Here is a 25,316-nt window from a genome sequence, read left to right as displayed (position 1 = left end):
TGCAGAGGGACACAAGTCCCAAAATAACTCGATCTCATTAATCAGAGATAAAGATAATCTCCCATTGTCGAGCAAATTCAACTTAATACCATATCTACTCAAGAAAGGGATAACCATGACTAACAACAACAACAATAAAAGTTTACCTAGGTTTGTCGTGTCTGGAATTCAGAAAGATATGATGATTTTTAAGCTAAACTAGAATGATTCTTCTTCGGAATTCGGAGTAGCCTCCAGTACACAGCCAAGAATTCTGGTCCAGTTCAGTTTGGTTTGTCCTCAGTGCAGCAACTGGGAAGCAGACAAAGTTCAAATGCAATTAGTATTACACGACAAAGTATTATACAACTTGAATGATTCTATAACACAAAGTATAATACTAGTTGTAACATTCTATATTACAAAAACTATATAAAATATTGTACAAATTGGCCGTTGTAGGGCAACAAGTATTCAATAATCTATATACATACATACACATATATGTATAGAACAACTGAACATTTACATGCCCTGTGCAAGTATAATATAAGTAAATTTATCCACAGTTCATCACACGCCACAAAGAAACCAAGTTTTAGAACAACCACCACTACTATAAGCCTTAATCCCATTAGGTGCAGTCGGCTACATAAACCCTAAATCTCTAACCATCTCTATTCATAGCCATATTTGCCTTTTGGGTCTTGCTCTCCCTTTTTGCTACAAACTTTCTCTATTTCATCATCTCGCTTTAGAGATGCATCTATCGGTCTTCTCCACACAAGTACCATTTTGTTAAATCCTTCAATCAAAATCATCATTCATTATTTACAATGCCCTTGTTACAGTAGGTGTCTTACAACAAGGTCTGCTCGCTCCAGGATGGGGGAACCAAGACTCCCCACCAACTGTAACCTAGGATTCTTTTCACAAGTAAACAAACATATATGTTTTTCCTTTCAAGTTGCCATGGAAGATGACAAAAATTTTCTGACCAAAGAATGTATTTATTATTTATGTAGCAGCTGATGCAGTTTTCTTTTTTCCTGTATTTGGCTGTATTTGAGGCTAAAATGTCAACTGAGCTATTGAATCCCTTGGTCTTGATGATGACGCCCTCTACCGGTCATAAAAAAACCAGGTAGACCTATTCCATGCCAGCCATATACTAAATAATGCAATCATTCTATAAAACTTGCCTATTAGACAGGTATCATAGAGTAGAAATATGTGCTAAAACTCGTGTAGGAGATGACAAGTCTTTTTCAATTATAATTTGATTATATCAAGGACTTGCACTTTAAGCCCTTGTCTCTTTAATCTAGTGTGATAAACTTGCTAAATACATCCAAGAAGAGACAAAATAAATCATGAATAATAAGCTTAAGGTATGGAGGGATACCTTAGAATTCAAATTCTATACGTCGAATAGATCGATATTTGAATACAACAGAATGTAAGTTTAGTAAATATAGAAGTGAGGATGGATGTTGTGGTGAGAAATACAGATCAAGTCATTCCAAGGAGATATCAGTTTAGGTATCTTGGATCAAAAGATAGGACAATTGACGCAGAGTGTAGTGCGTGTATGAAAAAAACAACACCAAAACCAACCCTTAAAAGAACAAACTTTGATTGCCGAAGTTTGGCTTTAAAAAAAACGCAAAAACAAGATTGTTTTGCTAAGAAAACCCAAATAGGTTGCTGAAATTTAATTGAGAAAAATTTGATTACAAACTTTAGATCCTAAGCATATTTATAGTATTTGACTAATCCAAATCCATCTAATATTTGTAAACAAAATCCAACTAAAATCCTAATAGAAATAAATCCTAAGTAAACTAGAGTCCTAATAAAATTAAAACCCTAATTAAACATGAAGTAGAATCCTAAATCAAGTAGAAACATGAAGTAGAATCCTAAATCAAGTAGAATTCTAAAACTTAAGAAGTATTAAAATATTGTTCCGGTGCTACTATTTCGGTAATACTGTTCCGGTTTGGTCGGGTCGGACTTGGGCCGGGTCTTGATTGGTGACCGCATCATTCACCTCCACTTGAGAAAAAATTCGACCTCGAATTTTGATCCGAGTAGGACAAATCCACGTTCGGCAAGTACAAAGAGAAATTAGCCACATTGAATGTTTAGACATACCTATATGATTAGGCAAATCCACAACATAAGCATTATCATTGGTCTTCTTTGGAATCTTGTAAGGACTATACTTCTTTGGCTTGAATTTGTTCTACTTTCCTGCTGGAATTCATTCCTTCTTCAAGAATATCATAACTTCATCTCTAATCTCAAATACTTTGTGCTTCCTATGCTTGTCAGCTGTCACCTTATACTTCTTATTTGTGTAACTTTTGCTTGACATCTTCCTGAACTGCTTGAACTTTTCTACTAAGGAAACATGAGCAAAGACATTCCTCCTCTTCTTAGCCATATCTGCATTGGCATGGGTCCAACCATTGCTATGTTTGTTGCCCTCTACCTCCATTGTATTATTACTATTGGATTGAGAATGTTGAACATTCCATCTACCTCCATTGTATTATTACTATTGGATTGAGAATGTTGAACATTCCATTTTGAGCGCTTCTCTAATTTGGTAGATCTTATCACAAGTCTTTCTTCTCTCATTAGCTTTCTTGATTTTGACTCCTCAATGGCTTCTGAACTCATTCGTAGATTTTTCTTGCCAGGAGAAGCATTCTTTTGCAACTGTTTCGAATAAAAGCTTATTCCATGACTACCAGTAGTCTCTCAATCACTTAAAATATTGATGCTTGAATTCTCCTTTGGTCTAAGCACTTGATTAGCTATAGCAGCAGCTGTTACATCATTCTTAGTTTCGGAATCTAATTTCAAATTAATATCAAAAGTAATTGCATTACCTGAGTTAACTAGCCTAGGAGATCCAACACCCCTATCCACAAAGAGACCCATGTGACCATCTTGCTTTTTGCAATTACGAAGGTGAATATGTTCCTATTGCCTTCAACTCAACCATGCCAAAGCTTGAATAAATTGTAGAAAGATTTGCTACCATGACCTCCATCTCCTTTACAGTCGCAAGTCGATCAGAAGAAACGTCACCATCATTGGGTTGCGAAGCAATGCCTGAGCCCTCGGGATTGGAAAATACCCCAATATGAGTCAATAACCTTGGAGTTTATGTCATGTTAGCAGCATAAATTAGACCTGAGTTTGTAGACATTGAGGTTGTTGGGACAACATAATCTTCGAAATCAAGCTCCAAACTCATCGAAAAGCGATTCTTGTTTATACTCAGCGTTTCCCCAATAGTTGTGTTGCTGCGCATTCCTCCTAACCCCTTTACTACTAGGGTTGGCTATCATACGACCAAGATCATCCTCATCGTCATTATCATCCATCATTAGTCTTCTAGGATTAACGAGGACATGATTAATGGTTGGTCTTCCCAGTTTAACATAGCCGGCTTGATTCACGCCATTAGTCCGGTTCCGATTATCCTTCACTCATTGTAAAACGCCCAATTGGTTGCGGATTTGCTCCAATTGCTGCTCCATTGTACGAGTTATTTCTCGTTGTTCTTCGATTGCTCTCCAAATTGCGGGCAGCCCCCGATCACCATCACGAGGCTAGTTGCTACCGTTACCTTTAAGATTGGCCATCTAATTGGCTGATGAACCGCTCTGATACCACCTGACGCAGCGTGTAGCGCGTGTGTGAAAAAAACACACCAAAATCAACCCTTGAAAAAATAAACTTCAATGGCCGAATCTTGGCTTTCAAGAAGACGCAAAAACAAGACTGTTTTGCTAAGAAAACCCAAATAGGTTGCTGAAATTTGATTGAGAAAATTTTGATTACAAACTCTAAATCCTAGACATATTTATAGTATTTGGCTAATCCAAATCCATCTAATATTTGTAAACAAAATCCAACTAGAATCCTAATAGAAATAAATCCTAAGTAAAAGTCAACTAGAATCCTAATAAAAATAAAACCCTAATGAAACATGAAGTAAAATCCTAAATCAAGTAGAAACATGAAGTAGAATTCTAAATCAAGTACAATTCTAAAACTTAAGAAGTATTAAAATATTGTTCTGGTGCTACTATTCCGGTAATACTGTTCCGGTTTGGTTGGGTCGGAGTTAGGCCGGGTCTTGATTGGTGACCGCGTTAACAATTATTAGGGAAAATGCTTACAAACTTAAAACAAATGGTTCAAATGAAGAATAGCTTTTGGAATATTATAAAATAGTATACTTTGTTGCGCAATAGGCATGGAATGTTAGGTAATAAAGCATCAGCACGTGCAAAATATGGGCTGACTGAAATAAGCATAATAAGATAGATGCATAGCCATACAAAAAATGAAATAATTAGTAATGGAGTTAAATATCATAAGATTGGAGAAGCTCCTATTTAAGTAAAATGTTTGAGACACAATTAAAATAGGTAATCATATACAAAGAAGATAAATAGACGTATCATAGGGAATGGGCAGCATGGAAGAAATTTGTAGAAAAAGAGGTAAATGAAGAGTGAGAATAGTTATAAACCCTTGGGCAAGCCATGGGTAGGGTTGCAAATGAGCTGAGTTGAGTCGAGCCATTCTCAAGCGACTTGGTATTCGACTTGACAACAACTCATTCGACTTTGTTCGTTAAAATAAACGAGCCGAGTTTGGGCCTGCTTTGAAACTTGATTTATAAACAAGTTGAGATTGGCTCGTAAACATGCTCAATTAAAAGTTCGTGAACAAGGTCGTATGTAAATACATTAATAAATTTATTTATAATTTTATAAATATATTATTTAACATAAAGTTATCAAACTTTAAATTATTATATATATTAATGTAATCATTTAACATAATATAATATATGTATATATAATAAAACAAAATAACAAATTAGGTTTAAGCAAAATAACAAATTTTGATGAGCCCAAGCCTATTAGAGAGCCTGAGCTCCTGTCAAGTTCGAGCTCGAGCTCAACTCGTCAACCTTTTGACAAGCCGAGCTCGAGCTCAACTCGTCAACCTTTTGACAAGCCGAGCTCGAGCTTGGTTCACATGAATTGAGCTCGAGCCGAGAAACTCATGAGCCTGAGCTCAGTGGAGCTTAGACTCGATTCGGTTCAATTGCAACCCTAGACATGATAACAAATATTAGCTAGCTAGCCTAAAATTTGTTATGTTTTGTTATTAGTTGTTTGTTTGTACAATACAATTAGAGAATTAGTTTCGTTGGTTAGTTCAATTAGCAGTTAGTTAGAGCAGGGCATCACATTGTATTTAAATGCTGCAATGCAGCTCATTTCTGGTAATGAGAATTTGAGGTGTTCTTTTATTCCTTTGTCTCAATATGGTATTAGAGCTTTAGCCCATTTCCTCTCCGTTGATTCGCGCTGTCGTTTTTTGATTTTCCTCAGGTGACCTCGACGGATCTTGCATTCTTCCTTGCTCGAAGTCTGCAATCAATCTTGCCTTTCTTCCACACCTATTGTTCGTCCATACTTGTCCTATGGCGACAACAAATCCAGATTTATCCTCCTCGTCAATGAGCAATTCTGCCATTGACGATGGATCCAATCCTTACTATCTTCATCATTCCGATAGCCCCAGACTTCTCTTGGTTTCTTAGCCGCTAACAAGGGATAATTATGCCTCGTGGAGTCGTGTGATGCTAATAACATTGTCGGTGAAGAACAAGCTAGGGTTTGATGCTTGGATCAAAAATAATAATATCATTATTTCTTGGATTCTAAACTCGGTGTCTTAAGGAAATATCTGCAAGTGTGATCTATTCCGAATCGTCGCACAACATATGGATAGATCTTAAGGAGAGATTCTAACAGAGTAATGGACCTCGTATATTCTAGTTAAGGTGTGAATTGATGAACTTAACTCAAGGACAACTATTTGTAAGTACCTACTTTACTAAGCTTAAAATCATTTGGGAAGAACTTAGCAATTATAGGCTTGTATGTTCGTGTGAGAAATGCTCTTGTGGTGGTACTAAAGCCCCTATAGATCATTACCAAATGGAGTATGCCATGTCCTTTTTAATGGGATTACATGAATCTTTTGCGCAAGTTAGAAGTCAGTTACTTCTTATGGATCTAATTCCTCCTATAAATAAAGTTTTTGCTCTTATATTTCAAGAAGAAAATAAGAGAAATGTTGTGAGCTCTGTTCGAGGAAATAACTCTGTTCTATTTTCTGTTAAGCATGATATGAGTAGGCCTAGTCACGGAAACAAACCTAAACAGAGGAATAACCCTAATCAAATGAATTCTAATAAAGTGAATTCTGTTGTGATTAGTCAGGTGTTTGATGTTAGTCCTAGTCAATCCAAGAATAAGGACATTGGAAATTTCATGCAATCTTTGAATCTTGTGCAATATCAGCACTTGTTGAGTATGCTGAGTTCTCGCCTTTCCACTGTTAAGACAAGTGCAAAACCTGATGCTTTTGATCAAGTTTCAGGTACTTGTTTTCCAATCTCTATCAGTCCTATACTCAGTTGTCCTAGGTATTGGATAGTGGATTCAGGTTCCACAAGTCATATATGTTTTAATCAATCATCTTTGGATTAGTTGAGGCTTATTCAATATGCTTATGTTACATTGCTTGATCATAGCTGGATTTCAGAATCTTTTGTTGGGACTGTGAAGCTTACTCCTAATTTAGTGCTTGAGAATGTTCTATATGTGCCTTAGTTCAAATTTAACCTAATGTCTGCGAGTAGTGTTCTAAAAATCGGCCTAGGCGGCCACTGGTCACCCCAAAATTGCCCTAGTCGGGCCTCCTAGGCGCCGGCTCAAGTAATCGGCCGACTTGGGCGCCCAATTCGTTGGCTTTAAATATAAGCCATTTTTAGGATTTTTTTTGCTAAATCATTAAATCGAACCTCTCAGCGTCTCCCCCTCCCACTCTCTTCTCACCTCAACGCTGTCGCCTCAACGCCACCAAGCTTCATCGGCCCACCAGTAGCTCACTGTTGTCGGTGCGTCCAGCTCCATCCTCGTTGCCAAGCTTCATCGTCACCACCTCTTATCCGTCGCGTCCTCCTCGTCCTTGTTGCCTTAGCATTGTTGTCGCTGCCTTGTCCTCGCCGTCGAGCTCCATCTCTGTCGCGGCAAGCTCCATCTCCGTCGTAACCTCTCTCTCTCTCTCTCTGGTTATTGGTGCGTTTATATTGATTGTATGACTAAATTAAAATATTGTTTTCTCATGCTTAATTATATATTTCACTTGTCATTCCATTATTGTTGTATTATTGGTTTATGTTGCATTATTAATGCTTTTCAACTTTGATTTAATTGAAAATAACATCAAATTACATCACAAAGTTTAAAAAACAAAAATAAAATAGCAATTTTTCTAGGCCCTGCCTAGGCGCCCTAGGCCTGGCGCCCGACTAGCGCTTAGCGCCTTTTAGAATACTGTTTGTGAGTGCATTAGTTGGGAAAAATTCCCTATATCTCAGTTTCTTCTCTCATTCCTGTGTTATTCAGGATGTACACCACTCAAGAATAATTGGCAAGGGTAGACTCCTTGAAGGTCTGTGTCATGAACCTAGGTGTTAAAGCATTTGTTCTAGATTAGGGCTTGTAATAGTAGGGATATTTTCATGTAATGTTTCTGCTGTATTTCTAAAAGAATTTTATTATTTTTTTAGGGCTGATCGAGATTGTTGTAACTGCTCTTTGGGCAGTGGGTCAGGTTGAAGTCTCCCGCCTTATTTGCTTATAAATAAAGGCCGAGGGGAAGACTTTATGTATGCTTTCTTTGTGAGTTAGCGAGCTGTCTTGGGATAAGATTAAGCAGTGAGGAAGAGTGTATATCTTTCTTGTATCAACTCTATATAGCTTTCAGGTTTTTAGGCTAGGTGAGAGTTGAGTTTGAGTACTTTGTAATCTTGTATTAACATTCAAGATAGTAGAGAAAGTAAGGGCGAAAGCCAAGCTAGATGTAGGTCTTCATTAAGACCGAACCAGGGTAAATTCTTGTGTGTTGTGTGTTCTTGATTGGTTCTTGTTTTGTTTTCTGATTGCTGGTCATTTGCGAATCAAGGAGAGATTTCGTTTGAGTGTTTTGAGTGATCATATAAGGGTGAGATCAAGGTTAACAACTTGGTATCAGAGCTGGTCACCTCTGGATTAGATCATCGCCTCAAGAATTTCAAGTCGTAGAAGGCAATCTCAGGAAAATCAAGAAATGGCGCTGATTGCTTCTCGGTCAGATATCGACAAGTTTGATGGGAGCAATGATTTTGGCCTTTGGAGGATCAAGATGGAGGCACTGCTCTGCAGTCTCGGACTGGAAGAGGCGCTGGAACAAGAAGAAGCGGAAAAGGGAGAATCAATCGGGAAAGAACTCCAAGCCCTAACCGCAGAACAGAGTGAGGCGCGGGTGCAGATTAAGAAGAAGGCCTTATAGCCTTCTTATTCTGAGCCTTGGAGATAAAGTGCTCAGGGACCATCTAGGCTGAAGTCTGCGGCAGAAGTTTGGAAGAAGTTGGAGGATCTATACCTCAAGAAGACCCTCTCCAGCCGGTTATTTCTCAAAGCCAGGTTTTTTAATTTCAAGATGCATGAAAACCAGAAACTCCAGGATCATTTAGATGACTTTAACAAGCTATGTTTAGACCTAGAGAACATAGATGTTAAGTATGAAGAAGAAGACAAAGCCTTACTTCTCCTATATTCTTTACCCAAGTCTTATGAGAATTTTGTAGATATCCTTCAGCATGGTAGGGATAAACTATCTTTAGAAGATGTTATAGGGGCTTTAAACTCTAAAGATTTGAGGATAAAAATGGATAGCAAATCATCTCCAGCAGATGCATAAACTGCAAGGTCTAGAAATCCTAAGAAAGACTCTAAGAACAAAGATAAATCAAGATCTAAATCTAAGAATGGAAAAGGGCCGATTAAGTGCTATTTTTGTCAGCAAGAGGGACACATTAAGAGGCATTGTCCTAAGAGGAAGAAGGACTACGCCGAAAAGGAAAAATCTGATGGTGGGGTAAATGTATGTGATACCGGTTATGATAGTGCTGATGCACTAACTGTTAGTGACAATTATGACAGCCAAGATTGGGTCTTGGACTCAGGCTGCTCTTTCCACATGACTCCTAGAAAGCAATGGATCCAAAACTTCAAGGAAATTAATGGGGGAAAGGTTATGTTAGGGAATGATTGTGAATGTAAGGTCCAAGGGATAGGAGATGTAAAATTAAAGATGCATGATGGGACACATAGAACCCTCACTGCAGTAAGGTATGTCCCAGACCTTAAAAGAAACTTGGTTTCTCTTTGGGAATTGGATTGATGCGGATATAAGTACAAGGGTGAGGGTGGAGTAATTAAAATTCATAAAGGCTCCCTAGTATGCATGAAGGCTGCTTTAAGAAATGGAATATATTTTCTACAAGCAACCACTTTAAGTGGTGACGCTGCCAGTGTAAGTTTTAATTCCCCTGATAAGGCAAAGTTGTGGCATCTAAGGATGTCACACATTAGTAAGCAAGGGCTCAAGGAACTTGCCAAACAAGGGATATTAGAGATAGGTCAGTCCTTAGACCTAGGAAAATGTGAATCATGCATTTACGGGAAGGCAGCTAAAGATCAAATTTAGCAAAACAGCCATCCATTCATCAAAGGCACCCCTAGATTACATTCATTCATACCTATGGGGCCCAGCTCAAACCATGACTCATGGGGGCTCCCGATACTTCCTATCCATTATAGACGATTTCTCAAGAATGCTTTGGGTATATGTTCTAAAGTCTAAAGATAATACTTTTGAATCCTTTAAGATTTGGAGGAAAATGGTAGAAAATCAAGTTGACAAAAAATAAAAGTTATTAGGACTGATAATGGGCTAGAGTTTTGCAATAGGGATTTTGATCAAATGTGCAAGGAAGGAGGCATAGTTAGACATTTAACAGCCCCCGGAAACCCTAAGCAAAACGGGTTGGCTGAGAGGATGAACCGCACCTTGCTAGAGAGAGTAAGATGTATGCTCTTTCATGCAAGTTTGCCAAAAGCATTTTGGGGTGAGGCTATGTCTACAGCAGCCCATATCATTAATAGATCACTCTCTGCAGCCATTAACTTCCAAACGCCATATGAAAGGTGGACAGGTCACAAACCTAGCTTATCACACCTTAAAATCTTTGGTTGTTTAGCATATGCCCATGTAAAACAAGGGAAACTAGAGCCTAGAGCCAAGAAATGCCTATTTCTAGGCTATCCCTCAGGGGTTAAGGGTTATAAGCTTTGGAATCTAGAATTAGATGGTCCTAGGACTATAATCTTGAGAGATGTGACATTTGATGAGTCTTCTACCATTAAGTTTGGCAACCTTAAATCTCAGCATAGTCAAGAAAAGGATAAAGAAGCTGTCCAAGTTGAAATCCCAGGTGTTAGCCCAAAAGATACCCCAGAACCATCAGAAATTGCATATGAGTTTCAGGAAAATAACCTTGAAAATGATCAGGCTATGGATCAAGCCCTAGAACCTTCCCATCATGATGAAGTTGGAAGACAGTGATGCAGATTCCAGCTTAGGTGATAAACCAAATTTGGACAGATATAGTGTTGCTAGGGATAGGCAACCTAGGGTCCGAAAACCTCCCAAGAGATTCGGTTATTCTGATCTGGTAGCTTATGCTTTTACCAGTACAACCAAAATAGGAGGGGAAGAACCTCTCACATATGAAGAGGCAATGTCTTCTAAGGATGCTGGAAAATGGCAAGAAGCCATGAAGTCTGAAATAGATTCTTTGAATAAGAATCAGACTTGGGAATTGGTTAAAAAACCAAAGGGGCAGTGCATTGTAGGCTGCAAATGGCTGTTTAAAATCAAGTAAGGGGTAGGAATTAACCCTAAGCCTAGGTATAAGGCTAGGTTGGTTGCTAGGGGGTTTACCTAAGTTCAAGGCATTGATTTTAATGAAGTTTTCTCTCCTGTTGTGAGGCATACATCTATAAGGGTTCTTTTAGCCATAACAGCCCACTTAAATCTGATTTTAGAACAGATGGATGTTACCACTGCTTTCCTCCATGGGGACTTAGAAGAGAAGATTCTAATGAATCAACCTAAGGGTGTTGAAGCTAAAGGAGATGTGGAGAAGGTATGTTTGCTTAAGAAATCATTGTATGGACTTAAGCAGTCCCCAAGGCAATGGTACCGTAAGTTTGATATGGTTATAATTAGCCAAGGGTATTTGAGAAGTTCCTATGATAGTTGTGTGTATTATAAGCATATCTCCCCTAACATTTCAGTGTATTTACTCCTATATGTGGATGACATGCTCATTGTAAGTCAATCCCATCAAGAAATCCAGCTTCTAAAGCAAAGATTAAAAGCTGAATTTGAAATGAAAGAGTTAGGTGAAGCTAGGAAAATTCTAGGAATAGAAATTTCTAAAGACACTCAACATAGGAAGATATACCTATCTCAAAAGTCCTATTTAGCCAAGGTTTTATCCAAGTTCAAAATGGTAAATGCAAAGGCAGTTGGTGTGCCTTTTGCACCTCATTTTAAATTGTCTTCAGACTAGTCCCCTAACAGTGAAGAAGATAGGAAGGAAATGAGTCATATCCCATACTCTAGTGCGGTAGGAAGCCTAATGTATAGCATGGTATGTACTCGGCCAGATTTAGCTCATCCAATGAGTGTTGTGAGCCGGTTTATGGCAAATCCAGGGAAAGTTCACTGGAATGCAGTGAAATGGATGCTTAAATATCTAGCTGGAACCCTAAATCATGTTCAAACATATGGTGGTGCTAAGATAGGAGTTCAACCTAGTATCCTAGGTTATTCAAATGCAGATTATGCAACTGATATAGATAAGAGGAGGTCCACATCTGGTTGGATATTTAGATTATGGAACTCTACAATTAGTTGGAAATCAAGTCTCCAACATGTTGTAGCTTTGTCTACAACTGAGGCAGAATATATAGCCCTTTCGGAAGCTTTTAAAGAGGCTATATGGCTTAAGGGTTTAGTTAGTGAACTCTTAGGTTTAGATGTTAAAGCAACTTTGTTATGTGATAGTCAAAGTGCCATACATTTATCTAAAAATTAGGCTCACCATGAAAGGAAAGAACACATAGATGTTAGATTTCATTTTATAAGAGAAATGATTGAAAATAAATCTGTTTTCTTATCCAAAGTGGCAGGTGAGAACAATGCAACAGATATGTTCACAAAACCAGTTCCAGCAGCCAAGCTTCATCATTGTTTGAAGATTATTCAGCTGGGGCTAGCAGGAATCTGAAGATTGCTGGATTTGGGAGAAGCCTAATCAAGTCAAATGGGTGGAGAATTTGTTAAAGCATTTGTTGTAGATTAGGGCTTGTAATAGTAGGGATATTTTCATGTAATGTTTCTGCTGTATTTCTAGAAGGATTTTATTATTTTTCTAGGGCTGACCGAGGTTGTTGTAACTGCTCTTTGGGCAGTCGGTCAGGTTGAAGTCTCCCGCCTTATTTGCTTATAAATAGAGGCCGAGGAGAAGACTTTATGTATGCTTTCTTTGTGAGTTAGCGAGCTGTCTTGGGATAAGATTAAGCAGTGAGGAAGAGTGTATATCTTTCTTGTATCAATTCTATATAGCTTTCAGGTTTTTGGGCTAGGTGAGAGTTGAGTTTGAGTGCTTTGTAATCTTGTATTAACATTCAAGATAGTGGAGAAAGTAGAGGCGAAAGCCAAGTTGGATGTAGGTCTTCATTAAGACCGAACCAGGGTAAATTCTTGTGTGTTGTGTGTTCTTGATTGGTTCTTGTTTTGTTTTCTGATTGCTGGTCATTTGCGAATCAAGGAGAGATTTTGTTTGAGTGTTTTGAGTGATCATATAAGGGTGAGATCAAGGTTAACACTAGGGTTCATAACAAGTTTAAGAAGTAATTGGGGAGGGATTGAATTGGGGAAGAAATCAGAATTGAAATAGAACTGAGAACAGAATGTTTGGAGAGGGAAATGGGGCAGAAATGGGGGAAGAAATCAGTAGAAAGGGAGAGAGTAATAGAGAGAAACGAGAGGGAGAATTGGAGAGAAATGTAGAGAGGAAAATCAGAGATTCAATATCAATTTTCAGTATGCCTTCTCCCATGGAATGGGATGAATACATATAGGTGTTGCTTGGCGTGGGTGTGGATGCAGCAGATCATCCCCCCCTCCAGCAGTTACAACAAACCATTTTGTGCTTTTCCTAAGGCCTCACATGTGGCCTTTTTAATTCTAACAGAATTGATAGCTGGAATATAGGTGCAACAATTAAAGTAAAAGAAATACAGCATAGCTATTCTAATTAACTCTTGGGTTGTGACAATTCTCTCTCCTTGAAAAGTTTCTTGTCCCCAAGAAACTTATTACATTGAGCCATTCATATTCATCCAATTCCAGCTTTCTCTATCAGTTTAATGCTTCTTTCCTTCTTTATCCTTCTAGACTTTTTCCTCTTTTCTTTTTTCTCAACCGTAACAACATCATGACTTCCTGCCACATCATCTTCAACCATCTGTCCATCAGTCAATGCAACAGACCAGCATTCGAATTTTCCAATTGGAGGAGGAACCAATACAACAGCTAGAATTTTGTTCCCTTCAGCAAAATCTACAACTTCTTCAGCTACCTCCCTTAGTTTTTTTCTAGCTACAACCCGCACTGGGGGCTGTCTGATACCTATTTTAACCCCAGCCAAGGATGATTCAACCTTCTTTGGATCCAAAGACAAAGGAGCAATATACTTAGGGCCTTCTTTAATTGCATGTGGTCCATCACAATCTTGACTCGGCCTAGGATAAATGTTGCAGGTATTCCCACTCTTAGCTTCCGGTAGGTCCAAAATCGGAGGGAGAATTCTAGCTCCAATATCTATATAAATTGTTGGTCCTTCAATCAGATTTTCCTGACCCAATGCTATTCCATTTCCCACAAACTTTTGATCTGGAACACTACCAAATCCTTCCGCCCATGCACTAGCCACCCGAGGTAACGAGTTGGCTTTGGCTTCCTCTATCACTTCATCAATTGCTTCCCTATTATTTCCTTGCAGCCTTTCAGGAGATGCATCGTGGGGTATTATTTTTTCTTCTAACTTCTCAATCATTGCAACTGAATCCCCTTCCTGCCATCTTAACTTCTCCTTCGGTTGGTCCATTTTGAGAAATTCCTCCTTGTTAAAACTTCCGTAATAATCATCGAAGTATTCAATAGGAAAGTTGCAATGATACTTATTGATAAGTATCATCGCAAACTCTTGCAGCTTCTCACGGAACATATAGTCAAATTATTCGCACTCTTCATGAATCCCATTGCTTGTTCTTTTGTCTCTGTTGCTGCCAACTGCAAATGTAGCCTTCTTTGGCTGCAATTGAGGCTCCATTCCAGATGTAAAAGAAGCTTTCTTCTGCTACAATTGAAGGCTCATCTGCCCCATGTATGCACTGCCTCCCCTAGCTTCACGAGTTGGATACCCCACTGAAAATGCAGCACTGGTCCGCTGCAATTGAGGCTGTTCTCTTGCATGAAAATTAACCACTGAAAATGCAGCATCATTCGGCTGCAATTGAGACCCCATTTGTTTCATGTGTGCCCTGCTTCCCTTAGCTGATTTTTCACAATCAGCATACTTTAAAGACCAAGGAGCTATATACATACTACTCTTCTTTGCCTTCTCCTATTCAAACAAAGTTAACCAATATTCAAAGTCGAAACTACCCTTTGTATACCTTACTAGTAGCCTAGAATTCAATTGGAATCACCTCCTATTACGCCTGCAAAAATTCGAACAGCGACTGTCAGCTTCACCACTGGAATCGGCTCGCTCGAATTTGCTTTTCCTTCCAAGTTCGGCCTCAGCTTTCATCCCAAGCTCAATCTCCGTAACCTTAGGAAAGTGATCGGTGAGTAGTTGTCGGAACTTCTAATTCCATTGACTCACTGGACTCTAGAATTCGCTGCTCAATGAATTCACCGGAGTTGTTGAAAACACCGTCGGACTAGCCAGGCCAAATCGCCTTGAATCCTTCTCAACCTGGACCTTAACTATGGAAATTGATTTCCCTGCCTTACACTCAAGTCAAAATCGCAGCCAAAGAACAGCTACTACCCAAACCGTCCAAGGCTCCCAGCCCAATTTACAATCGCTTCTGATTCCAAAATCACCAGAATTCACTGCCAGATCAATCGCTACACCTATTCCCGAGTCCAAATTGCAACACCCATTCCAGTCACAACCTCCTGGCCGTCCGCGTCAACCTCCAATGGACTCAAGATCGCCTCAGGACATCGGCACTCTTCGTTCGCTACAGTCATGAACGCCTATTGGTCCACGTCACCTTCGACAGATTGTCGCCTCTAGGATCGTCTGGGCTGCTCGCCTTCCTTGAGCGAATGCGATGCAACAAACGAAATTATGCGGAATTGAGAATTCGGTGGTTGTAGTAGCTTACAACTTGGCTTCCAAGTTCGTTGAAGCTGCATTCCCTTCCACTTCGAGCAAGACTCACTGAAATTCGTGGCCAAGCGTCAACGGTCGGCTACGCCTTCAAGACTCGAACACACTTTCGGAATTCTCAAGCCGAGAGCCACTCATCTGTCGGACTCACGGGAAGCTGAATTCGCTTAGCTTTGCTTCATTGTTCAGACAAGTCGAATCGGAATGACTGAAATGGCCTCCTCGTTTGATCGATGCTAATCTGGCTCGCTGAAAATCACTCGAGGCTTTGCTTCGATCACGCCTTCCTTCTCGCTATCAACTCACGATCAAAGTGACTTCAATATTACCAGTGGAGTTCCCACCCAATCACCGACCACTGGTTGAAATTCACCTGAATTCTTGAATCGGTCTTGATTCCTTTCGAATGCTTGCACTCGCCTATCACATCGTAATCAAGGAAACTCGTTGGAGTCCTTGTATTCGCTAGAATCACTTAATAGAGAGAACCGCCGAGAAACGGTGGCTCTAATACCAATTTGTCATGAACCTAGGGTTCATAACAGGTTTAAGAAGTAATTGGGGAGGGATTGAATTGGAGAAGAAATCAGAATTGAAATAGAACTGAGAACAGAATGTTTGGAGAGGGAAATGTGGCAGAAATTGGGGAAGAAATCAGTAGAAAGGGAGAGAGTAATAAAGAGAAACGAGAGGGAGAATTGGAGAGAAATGTGGAGAGGAAAATCAGATATTCAATATCAATTTTCAGTATGCCTTCTCCCATGGAATGGGATGAATACATATAGGTGCTGTTTGGCGTGGGTGTGAATGCAGCAGATCATCCCCCCTCCAGCAGTTACAACAAACTATTTTGTCCTTTTCCTAAGGTCTCACATGTGGTCTTTCTAATTTTAACAGAATTGATAGCTGGAATATAAGTGCAACAATTAAAATAAAAGAAATACAGCATAGCTATTCTAATTAACTCTTGGGTTGTGATGGTCTGTATGTAATTGATGCCGGTACTTTTGTGTCTGGTGATCCAGACAGTAGATAGGACATGTAATTCTATTGCTACAATAGCTCATGTAGTTAGTAGACATACCTAGCATAGCAAACTTAGTCATATTTCTTTTAAGAAGATGAACAAATTGAATGGTGTGTTCAAATTTTCCTCTAACTATAAGAACACGGAAAGTTTACCTTTTGTTTCAAACAATCATCTATCTCATGTTCCAACTTATGTGGGTCATAGATATTTTCTCACTTTGGTTGATGATTGCACACATTTTACTTGGGTTTTCCTCATGAGGCACAAATCAGATGTTAGAACGATTATTCCCAAGTTCTTTTCCCTGGTTGAAACTCAATTTAACACAGTGGTTAAGAGGTTTAGATCAGATAATGCCCCTGAATTGCTATTCACTGATTATTTTGCTTCTAAAGGGGTTATTCATCAATTCTCATGTGTTGAGAGACTTGAGCAAAATTCAATTGTAGAATGTAAGTACCAGCATCTTCTTAATGTGGCTAGGGCCTTATTCTTCAGTCTCATGTCCCTATTAAATTCTGAGGAGAGTGTATACTTACTGCTGCTTATCTGATCAATAGGACCCTAACATCTATCTTACACCATTTATCCCCTTATCAAGTGCTTTATCATGCCTTTGTTGATTATGATTCTCTAAGAGTATTTGGCAGCTTGTGTTTTGCTTCTACCTTGCCTTCTCATAGAACAAAATTCCAACCCAGGGCCATAGCTTGTGTTTTTATTGGCTATCCTCCAAGTATGAAAGGGTACAAGCTATATGATATTGTCACTAAGACCACTTTTGTTTCTCGTGATGTGGTATTTTATGAGCATGTGTTTCCTTTCCATTTTGTCATTACTTTTAATGAAGTGATAGATCCATTCCTTGATTAGGTTTTACCCAAGCCAGCTCCTGACTTACCTTGTTACCCTATGTCCTCTTTTGAACCTATTGGCTCTTCTGACCTACCTGACTTATTACCTGAGGATCCTTCTATCCTCCCTAGTCCTCATCCTTTTGATATGGCTTCAATTCTTGTCCGCAAGTCTGCTAGAGCTACAAAACCACCATCTTAGCTTCGAGATTTCCATTGTAATCTCTTAAGCAACAAACCCCTACCTTCTGTTCAGTCACTATATCCTTTGCATCATTACCTTTCCTAAGATAATCTTTCTTCTTCCCATAGCACCATTCTTATGACGGTGTCTTCCACATTTGAACCCTAACATTTTCATCAAGCTGTCCAATATGCTCATTGGAGGGATGCTATGGCTGCTGAGTTAGATAACTATGTAGCAAAACAATACTTGGTCTGTCACCACTCTTTCTAATGACAAACACTCTATTGGATGCAAGTGGGTATATAAAATAAAATACAAATCTGATGGCACTATAGAACAATACAAAGCCCACTTAGTGGCTAAAGGATACACCCAGCAAGAAGGCTTGGATTTTCCAGACACTTTCTCCCCTATTGCAAAATTGGTCATTGTAAAGGTATTACTTACTCTTGTTGCTATTAACAAGTGGTCTCTTGTCCAACTTGATGTCAGTAACACTTTCCTTAATGGCAATCTTTTTGAGGAAGTGTACATGGATCTCCCTCTTGGTTATTAGCCCCAGAATCCCGCTTCTTCTCAGGGGAAGAGGTCAGTTTGTAAGCTTCACAAGTCTGTCTATCTATGGCTTAAAACAAGCCTCCAGGAAGTTGTTTTCTAAGTTTTCTACTGTTCTTGTCCAACATGGATCTCACCAATCACGGTCTGATTATTCCCTTTTCACTGAGGGAACTGGTAATTCTTTTGTGGCTCTTCTTGTCTACGTTGATGACATCATTATCGCTAGTCCTAATGTTGCAGCTATCGATTCTCTTAAGATTTTTCTTCACAATCAATTCAAGCTAAAGAATCTTGGCCAGTTAAGGTACTTCCTTGGTCTAGAGATAGCTCAGTCTACTAAAGGCATATTTTTCTCCCAAAGGCACTATACTTTACAACTCCTTGAGAACACTAGCTTTTTAGCTTGCAAGCTAGCTTATATGCTCATGATTTCTAACTCCAAGTTAAGCTCCTTTGAAGGAGACTTGCTTGATTATCCCTCTATGTATAGAAGGCTTATTGGTAGACTACTTTATTTGACTATCTCCCAGCTTGATATTACTTTGTTGTTCACAAGTTAAGTCAGTTTGTATCTCAGCCTCCTCAGTCTCATCTTGATGTAGCTCATCACCTCTTACAATATCTAAAGGCTGCCCCAGGACAAGGGTTGTTTTACTCAGCCTCATCTTCTCTTCAGCTTCGTGTTTTTTCTGATGCTGATTGAGGCTCTTGTTTGGATTCAAGGAAGTCTACTACCGGATTTTGTATTTTCCTTGGTGAGTCTTTGGTATCCTGGAGAGCTAAGAGGCAGAGCATTGTCTCCCGCTCATCTGCTGAGGCTGAATATCATCCCCTTGCGTCCACTGCTAGTGAGCTTGTATGGCTCACTCAGCTATTGTTGGATTTTCAGGTTTCTTCTCCAGCCCCTGCTCTACTCTTTTGTGATAATCAAGCAGCTGTCCATATTGCTACTAATCTAGTATTCCATGAACGCACAAAACACATTGAACTTGACTGCCACTTCGTTTGGGAAAAGATTGCTGATGGCTTTATCAAGCTACTCCCTATCTGCACTCAGCATCAATTGGCTGATGTGCTCACTAAACCTCTACCAGCTGCTCAGCTGTTTCCTTTATTAGCCAAGATGGCCATCCTTGACATTCATGGTCCATCTTGAGGGGGAGTAACAAATATTAGCTAGCTAGCTTAAAATTTGTTATGTTTTGTTATTAGTTGTTCGTTTGTACAGTACAGTTAGAGAATCAGTTTCGTTGGTTAGTGCAGTTAGCAGTTAGCTAGAGCAGGGCATCACATTGTATTTAAACGCTGCAATGCAGCTCATTTCTGGCAATGAGAATTTGAGGTATTCTTTTATTCCTTTGTCTCAATACATGAGTTATAATAAACTTACAAAAGATACGGTCATAGATAAATATGATTGGCTAGTTAGAATCTATAATGTGATTAACACTTGGTACGATGTTGAACCTCGCCATGCAGACAATTGAAAACCATCTCATATTCTGTCTCCAATGACATTATGAATGCTTCTATGGGAGGAAAACAGCCCAGCTAAACCAGCTGGAAAGACAGATTTATCAACTTTCCAAGTTCTAGCTACCACCATCTAAGTTTGTGATAAAACCACTTGACTCTTTCATCACCAAGAGTTCTGTATGGAAAATTTGGCAAGAAATGGTGGGATTCTGTTTCAACCTGTTCCTCGAACTGCACGACTAAGTAGATATCATTAATTAATGCCAATAATCAAAGCGGTTTTGAATTACAACAAATAAGGAGTATTTATAGGCAACTAATAGAAAACAGTCTACTCTAACTAAGATTCCTTGATTCAATCTAATTAAGATTGTAAAACATAATCCCAATCTAATTAGGATTCTACTAACTAAAAGGAAATAAGAAGATACCAAAGAAAATTAGGAAGCAAATTAAAATAAGAAATGAACTAAATAAATAAAATAAAGAATACCAATTCCTAAATTTACTATTCTGTCCTACACCAGTTCTACTACTAGTATTCACCAAAATATCAATTCAGAAATGAGGGGGGTGTCAAATTAATCAAATAATGTCCTGCCAAGTGTAAGCCAGACTTACAATTCCCAAACAGTCTGCTGCTTGGTTTTAGTTCCATATCTATAAAAGCAGGTTGAGGCCACCTTTATTGTAATGCCCAAACCCTTTTGATGAAATTAAGTGACTTCATGATATATTGAGGTACTTTTATGAACGTCTTGAGTAGCACATCAACTACCAAATATGGGAAGTATCCACTGAGGTGAACGAGCCATCAATGGATTGAATTTCCGGGTCAAACTTGGTGGATAGCCATTTAATATGAAGGGTATAATGTGGGCTGACCTACGAATTAAAAGGTAAAAATTTTAAATGTAGGCTTAAAATGGTCTTTTCAACAAAAAAAGTGGTATGACCCTGAACAAGTGAAGGGATGAAATTTGACAAGCAATTAATTGTCATGCCTAAATGAACATTAGAAGCAAGACCGGAGGGCTGAGGGGGCCCTAGGCCATCATTAATTTAGGGGCCCCCAACCCCTTAATAAAAAATAAAAAAATAAAAATTTATCAATTTTATTTTAATAATAAAATTAAAATAATTGTTTATTAGTTTCAAGGGGTTGGGGGCCCTAGGCACATGCCTCACCAGCCTACCCCTTGAGCCGGCCCTGATTAGAAGTAGAAAACTTGGAGATTTAGGACCTAAAGGTTGGTGCAAAAGGTCCTTTTGCTTGCAAAAGGATACTTACGAGACACATGCAAATGCTCCTCAAACAAATGAATTTTTGGATGAATGGTTGACCAACGGACTCACCTAGTATGAGATTGAAAGCAAAAACCCAAGCTAAAGGTCTTAGAAAAAAACCCACAATATGAAAAGAAGATTCTTTCAAAAGGAGATTGAACCCCATACTATAATTGGCCAATGTCACATAGTAAATTTGGCATAGATACCGAGAAGACAATGAGAAGGTTTCAGAAATTTGAAGTGCAAAATCTCGTAATTTTCTCCTAAACCAAAAATAATGACCGTACTGATAAAAGAGTTGAATCAGGAGACAAAAAGGTCATTAAATAGTGTTAGTAAGCTTTTGCACAAATATCAAGCTGCAACCGAACCTCTTAGAGTAATCAAAATCCAATTACATTGTGATTCTTACCAAAATGAAGCAAATTGCATGAATTAAAATTTAAATGTGATGCATATTGCCTATATTTAGAAACTCTTCCCCACCAGCCCGATCTCAAAATAGAGTCCCAAATAGCATATTTAGGATGGCCAGCCATACAACATACCAAAAGCATTAAGACTTCAACCAAAGATTAATTCCTTAACTTACCTCCCTCACACTTCGGATAAAAGGATGCTTAGGGCAAAACCACATGCTATAGACAAAGAGAAGAGGCTTGATGAAGGGTGAGGATCTGATACTGGAATATTTAAGGATTTATTTGAAATTAAAAGAAAATAAATGTTTGAATAAGGGAAAAACGTAAAAACAAAACAATACAAAAAAGTATCTCCGCAACTAGACCTCCAAACAAGATTGATTCAAGCGGCCACCTCTTCCTAACATAGTGGAATTTTAAGGAAAAATAATGAGAAAAATGCTAAAAATCACATGCTGCCTGGATGAGGAGCATGACCTTTTTATACAGCAGCCACCACACAACAATTTTTTTTTTTTTTTTTAAAGAATCACACCTCTCTCATCAGAAAGGCAAAAAAGGTCATTTGTATGTAGCCTTATCCTTATGTTGCAAAGAGACTGCTTCCACAACTCAAACTCATGGTCTTACAGCTCTCTAATAAAACTTCATTTTTAGATTTAAAAGGATTTTATGACCGTATAAAATGTTGGACGCACTTGTCCATTTAAACCATTTTGTCTTGATTCTATGAGTGACGTCCACCATCATCTCCCCTTCGTTCAAACAATTGATCCAAGACATCTAAACTGATATTTTCCTAGGATAGCTTGAACTCTAAGTCTTATAATGACATCATCCACACTTTTATTTTTAATAAATAATTAATTAACTGAATTCATAATTATTATTCAAAATTTATTAATTAACTGAAGGATCGTTGGTAGCATGTCAGGGGAAACCAAGGCACCGCATTTATCCTCCCACACAAGCTTTTCACATGAGCAAAACAATACCTTAATGCACTAGGTATTTCAGCTTTAAGAAAAGAGAACCGTAATTATTATCATCTCTTATGCTCAAATTTGCAGGTCAGGGCAAAATGGTAGCAGCCCTCGTTTGCAGTTTCTTATCAGTTTCCTGATTGCTTCTTTAGTCACCTATGAGTCTCCCGGAACTAGGTAGTACTCTAGGAGAAACGAAGCCACTAGTGATGTCTAAGCAGAGGCTTATTGAGATTGCACCAACCTCTAATGATTGCTCATATATTGAAATTGAAGCATAATCACAGTTTTGAGCTAGCTTTCAAGAAGTTGAAGATTGTGAGAGGAACCAAGTAGTAAGATTGCGAGCAGGTCAATGCTGCCTTCACCAAAAGCTCGCTCCAGGTTTGGAGCAACATTAATGAGTCAAATTCAATCCTACTGTAAACCTACAGCTCCACTGGTAACCTTAGCACTTTTTCATTAACTAGGAACCTATCAATTGATTCAATTCTTATGCAGATTGTGAAAAATATGAACAGCAAGTTGTGAATAAACAGAACTTGTACTAGGAACCTATGATCCCCAGCATGTAGTAACACATGGACCTGCATGGCAACCATGCGTCCAGCAATATACAGATTAATGCTCCTATCATGTATCAATTTCTCAAATAATACATCAAAATCAGGCATAGGGAGACCTAAATGTGTAGGAAGATTAGGTTACTAAGATTTCTGGTTATTTTGTATATGAAATACAAGATGTGATCTGTTAGAATAGGATACCTCCAGAAATAACAGGTTTGAGAAATGGAAAACTCTCAGGACTAAAAAGAAAGCCTACATCATGCAGCCCTCTCTATTGCATTACAACTTCTTCCCTGTGATACCAAACTGATATAAAGACATAAAGTAAACGGACCCATCTGAATGAGAACCCAAAATTGTAGCAAACTTCATTATTCTGTGCAAATGCAGCGAGACTGTTCAAGAATGGTGCATCAGATACAAAGTCAGGTTCAAAGCTGAGAGCAGGTACCAGAAGGTCTAACCAGTTTCTCCATCAAGCAATAGATTACCCAACAAGATTTAACGCACATAATGCATTACAAGACAAAAAATACAAAGTTTCTAACAGGTTTACTCATCTTTTTCTGTAAAATAAGATAATAGCACAAGTAAAAAATGAGTCACATATATTCTGAGGAAACAATGCAAATGCCGAAAGAATTCATATAATCTGTGTTATAAATTAGAGCTATGCACTTCTCGGATGAGCAGTAAACTACACAACATCGTGGCAATCATCGCTTGAAGGCAATTCAATGGAAACTATGCCCAAACGGAGAAAACAGCTCATAAAATGTTCCAGAAACAACCAAACAGGTTCACAGAAGCCAAATAGAGAGGACCATTATCATCGTGGACAAACACTAGAGTACAAAAGAGACCATCATTTGGTACAGTTAAACCTGCGACAATATCCAGAATCATATCCATGAGAATCTAGTCAAACCAATTTGAAACCAACGAATACTAGTCAAGCAACCCAGAGGAAGTCATAATCAACTAAATCAGATGGAGACAAACATCAAATCCAACCAAAACCCGCCATTTCGCAACTCACCAAATAAGAATCAAAATCAACCTTTACTCTGCAGTGTCAAGAGGCACGATCACATCCTTGTAGTGGCAAACATAGGGCGCATCGCAGCCCACGTAAGGCCCCGTCCACCTCCCTTCATTGATGTAGCTCGCATCCCAAACTGATGCGTACAAGAACATGGGTTTCTCCGGAAACCCTAAACCTTCCTTCTTCGGCTCTCTCCTGATCAATTTTCCGTCAATCAACCACTCGATCACATCAGGGTACCACCTGATCACGTACTCGTGGAAGCCATCGGAGCAGTCGAACCCTAGATCGTGGATCGCCTCTCTGTTTCCGGTCCCTGCAATCCAAAACCACTACATGTCAGGACCGGATCACATTCAGTCACACATAGAAATCAAGAGAAACAAAGTACAGAGATGTTAATGTTTCAATGCCTAGATCCCACTACAGAATTTTTGCACAGATAAAAATGAAAACCCTAAACCCGAATGTAGAATGGGGATTTGATTAAGGTTCGAGCCTGAAGCGTAGAAGTTGGTTTGGACGATGGATTTGTCCTTGCCCAAGAACTCGAAGTCGATCTCATCCTGGGACTTGTCGCCTTCGAGGGAGGAGAGGTAGATGTTGAAGTTGAGGCCGCTGGTGTTGCCTTCGGGGCACCGGATTTTGGCGCCGAACGTCCCGTAGCAGAAGCGGGTGGCGGACCGCCACCGCGCGCCGCCGCGGTGGTCGAAGGTAATGGTGATGGAGTCGGAGTGGGGGCAATGGGTGCACACCTCCGGGGTGTAGTCGACGGCTATCTGCTTGAGGGTCCGGGTTTGGACGGATCGGGTCTCCGGGTGAAGCGCAGGGTCCGCCATCGCTCGTACCGGAGAGTAGGCAGCGAGGATGGTGACCGTTTATTGTGATCGTCTTGATCTGATTTTATAAATTGTGATTGCGACCGTTGGCTGTGATGACCTTGACTCCCTGTCCGTCTATTTAACACCGTTGGATTTGATCGGAGACCGTGCTACGGTCGTTGGATCTAATTGGTGGTGGTCGAGAAAACTAAAAAAAATTAAAAATTAAAATAACAAAGTACAAATTTGACTCCTTTTTATATTTATATCAATTTGATTATCTCAATTCTTTTAATATAGAGATGAAACTAAAATGCTTGCCGCCCCTGATTGTGCTAAGGGTTAAAATTTGTCTGAATTTATTGATTTATCTCTTTTATTGAAATCGTGGAGTCAAATAGTAAAGGACGCTCGTAATGATACATTAACAAACAAAATTAAACTAAAATAATTAAAATTATTTAATTTTGAAAACGAATCAAACAATCCTACAGTTTAAAATGAATCGAACAAATCTACAATTTAAATCAAAGTGAACCGACACTTTCACCCAATTCAATTCGATTATTTTGATTTAAATAAAATTTTATTCACCCCCAATTATTATTGATAATACCATACACC

At 38.9% G+C, this 25,316-nt stretch overlaps 1 protein-coding gene across 4 annotated transcripts; it reads right to left on the bottom strand.

Moving 5' to 3' along the window:
• LOC127786908 (probable xyloglucan endotransglucosylase/hydrolase protein 32) lies at window positions 1–24,765 on the bottom strand. Of its 4 annotated transcripts, none has more exons than XM_052314663.1 (3): window positions 24,371–24,765; window positions 23,887–24,187; window positions 1–291 (listed from the first exon to the last, which is right to left on the bottom strand). In XM_052314663.1, the coding sequence occupies exons 1-2, from the start codon at window positions 24,708–24,710 to the stop codon at window positions 23,889–23,891; spliced, it is 639 nt and encodes a 212-aa protein (XP_052170623.1). In that variant the 5' UTR covers window positions 24,711–24,765; the 3' UTR covers window positions 1–291; window positions 23,887–23,888. The 4 variants fall into 4 exon arrangements, with proteins under 4 accessions (XP_052170623.1, XP_052170620.1, XP_052170624.1 ...); XM_052314660.1 differs by having other exon boundaries at window positions 23,866–24,187; window positions 24,371–24,764; XM_052314664.1 differs by lacking the exon at window positions 1–291 and adding an exon at window positions 17,841–19,793.
• Between the last annotated feature and the right edge of the window lie 551 nt (window positions 24,766–25,316).

This window comes from Diospyros lotus, chromosome 12 (assembly GCF_014633365.1).
Source record: "Diospyros lotus cultivar Yz01 chromosome 12, ASM1463336v1, whole genome shotgun sequence".
Taxonomy (NCBI): Eukaryota; Viridiplantae; Streptophyta; class Magnoliopsida; order Ericales; family Ebenaceae; genus Diospyros; species Diospyros lotus.
This window is presented reverse-complemented; position numbering and strand designations above follow the sequence as displayed.

Excerpts from the sequence above, each read along its gene's own strand:
- LOC127786908 (XM_052314663.1), bottom strand. The coding sequence starts at position 24,710 with ATGGCGGACCCTGCGCTTCACCCGGAGACCCGATCCGTCCAAACCCGG. Across the intron at positions 24,188-24,370 it reads AACCAACTTCTACGCTTCAG|GGACCGGAAACAGAGAGGCG; the intron begins GCTCGAACCTTA and ends TTTGGATTGCAG.